This window comes from Trichinella spiralis (assembly GCF_000181795.1).
Source record: "Trichinella spiralis strain ISS 195 chromosome Unknown Scfld4729, whole genome shotgun sequence".
Taxonomy (NCBI): domain Eukaryota; kingdom Metazoa; phylum Nematoda; class Enoplea; order Trichinellida; family Trichinellidae; genus Trichinella; species Trichinella spiralis.
The window spans coordinates 1-1,391 of record NW_003531668.1 but is presented as its reverse complement, the minus strand read 5'-3'; the positions used below and the strand labels follow the sequence as shown (position 1 = coordinate 1,391).

The following is a 1,391-nucleotide window of genomic DNA, read 5'->3' as shown; positions in this document are numbered from 1 at the left end:
CGCTTGCCAAGGGCGACCCCAAAGCCGACCGCGGAAACTAAGGGTGTGGCCAAAGTGACAACAAGCTTTTTGTTGAATTTGACGTGTTTCGTCATAGCCGGCACCGAAAAAAAGAAGTAAAAGAACATTCCATTTGTCCAATGCTTCATGAAAATCACGAAAAAAATTGACACGAAATAAACACTCTGGAAATTAAATTGCTTTTTACAATAAACAGAAAGAAGAACAAACCATGCCAAGATCGGGATCCCACCAATTGGAGGACAACTTTTTTTAACTTTTTTCATAAATTGAATCGATTCCATTATGGAAACGTTCAACTGGTCCAAGCGAGCATCCGACTGAAACGATCGTTCCGCGCATGCAATTTCCGGAGCTGTGGGATTGCTTATTTTTATTTTCCTGCAACCCCAACAGCTCGGGCGCGTCCTACCGAGCCTTCTCCCACTCGGCACAGGGCTGACCAGAGCCGAACTGTCGACGAAGATACGTCGCACAAATTTTCCAAAAATGGAACCAGAGTGGCAGTTTCTTGCAACAACTTCTTAACTTTGGCCAACGTCGCACCACCGCTGTCGTCGTCGTCGACGAGACCACAAACGCGGCCCTCTTGAATCAGATCTAACATCCGTTTATACCGCTGCCACCTTTGCAGAACAATCACACGTCCAGCCAGAGTACCGACACGACAAATCAGCTTGTCCACCATGCCGGATGTGAGACCTTTCAATGCCTTAAACAAGGAAATGTTAAGCTGTTGGTCGTTGGTCGTCGTCTCCTGCATTGCAAAACAGCTGAGCATATGGGAAAAACAGATCCAGAACTGATCGATCAACGTTTGGGTTTTTGAATAAATTGCTTCAGAATCGAATTTTTTCGATGGCAACGCTGATGGCACTTCTTTCAACGTTTTCACTATGACGGCTGGGTCGGTGTGCAGCCGGGTTGAAAAGCCTTGTCTTTTTAAAATTTTCACCAATTTCCAAGCAGTCTGTTGACGCTGCTGCAGGGCAAATTTGAACAGCTTCTCTTCAGAAACTGCAGTCGACGATGGACAATTGGTCTTGTCGGCCAGTTCTTCTTGGAAAGGGGTTTTCAATTGCAACAGAAAATCATTCAGTTTAGTAACATTGGTGCAAAGTGAATCGCAAATCGTTTTCCAATGTTTCGAATAATAATCACCGATACTGTTAATATTATTACAAAAGTTTCTACAATCGTCTAGCTGATCCGACTGAATTCCGGCATCTTGAAACTCGTCCAATGAGAACCAATTTTGTGGCAATATTTTTATCAACTGAATTCGACGCATTTTCAGTTGCTTCAATTTCCATGCAAGAAATTTTCCGAACACAGAGGAGTAGTGATAAGAGACTCAACACTTTTGGCAC

The 1,391-nt window shown here is 43.8% G+C and overlaps 1 protein-coding gene across 1 annotated transcript; it reads right to left on the bottom strand.

Annotated features, from left to right (window-relative positions):
• Positions 1-394: 394 nt before the first annotated feature.
• Tsp_14647 (hypothetical protein) lies at positions 395-1,312 on the bottom strand. Its single transcript, XM_003367163.1, has one exon. The coding sequence runs from the start codon at positions 1,310-1,312 to the stop codon at positions 395-397; it is 918 nt and encodes a 305-aa protein (XP_003367211.1).
• Positions 1,313-1,391: the final 79 nt, after the last annotated feature.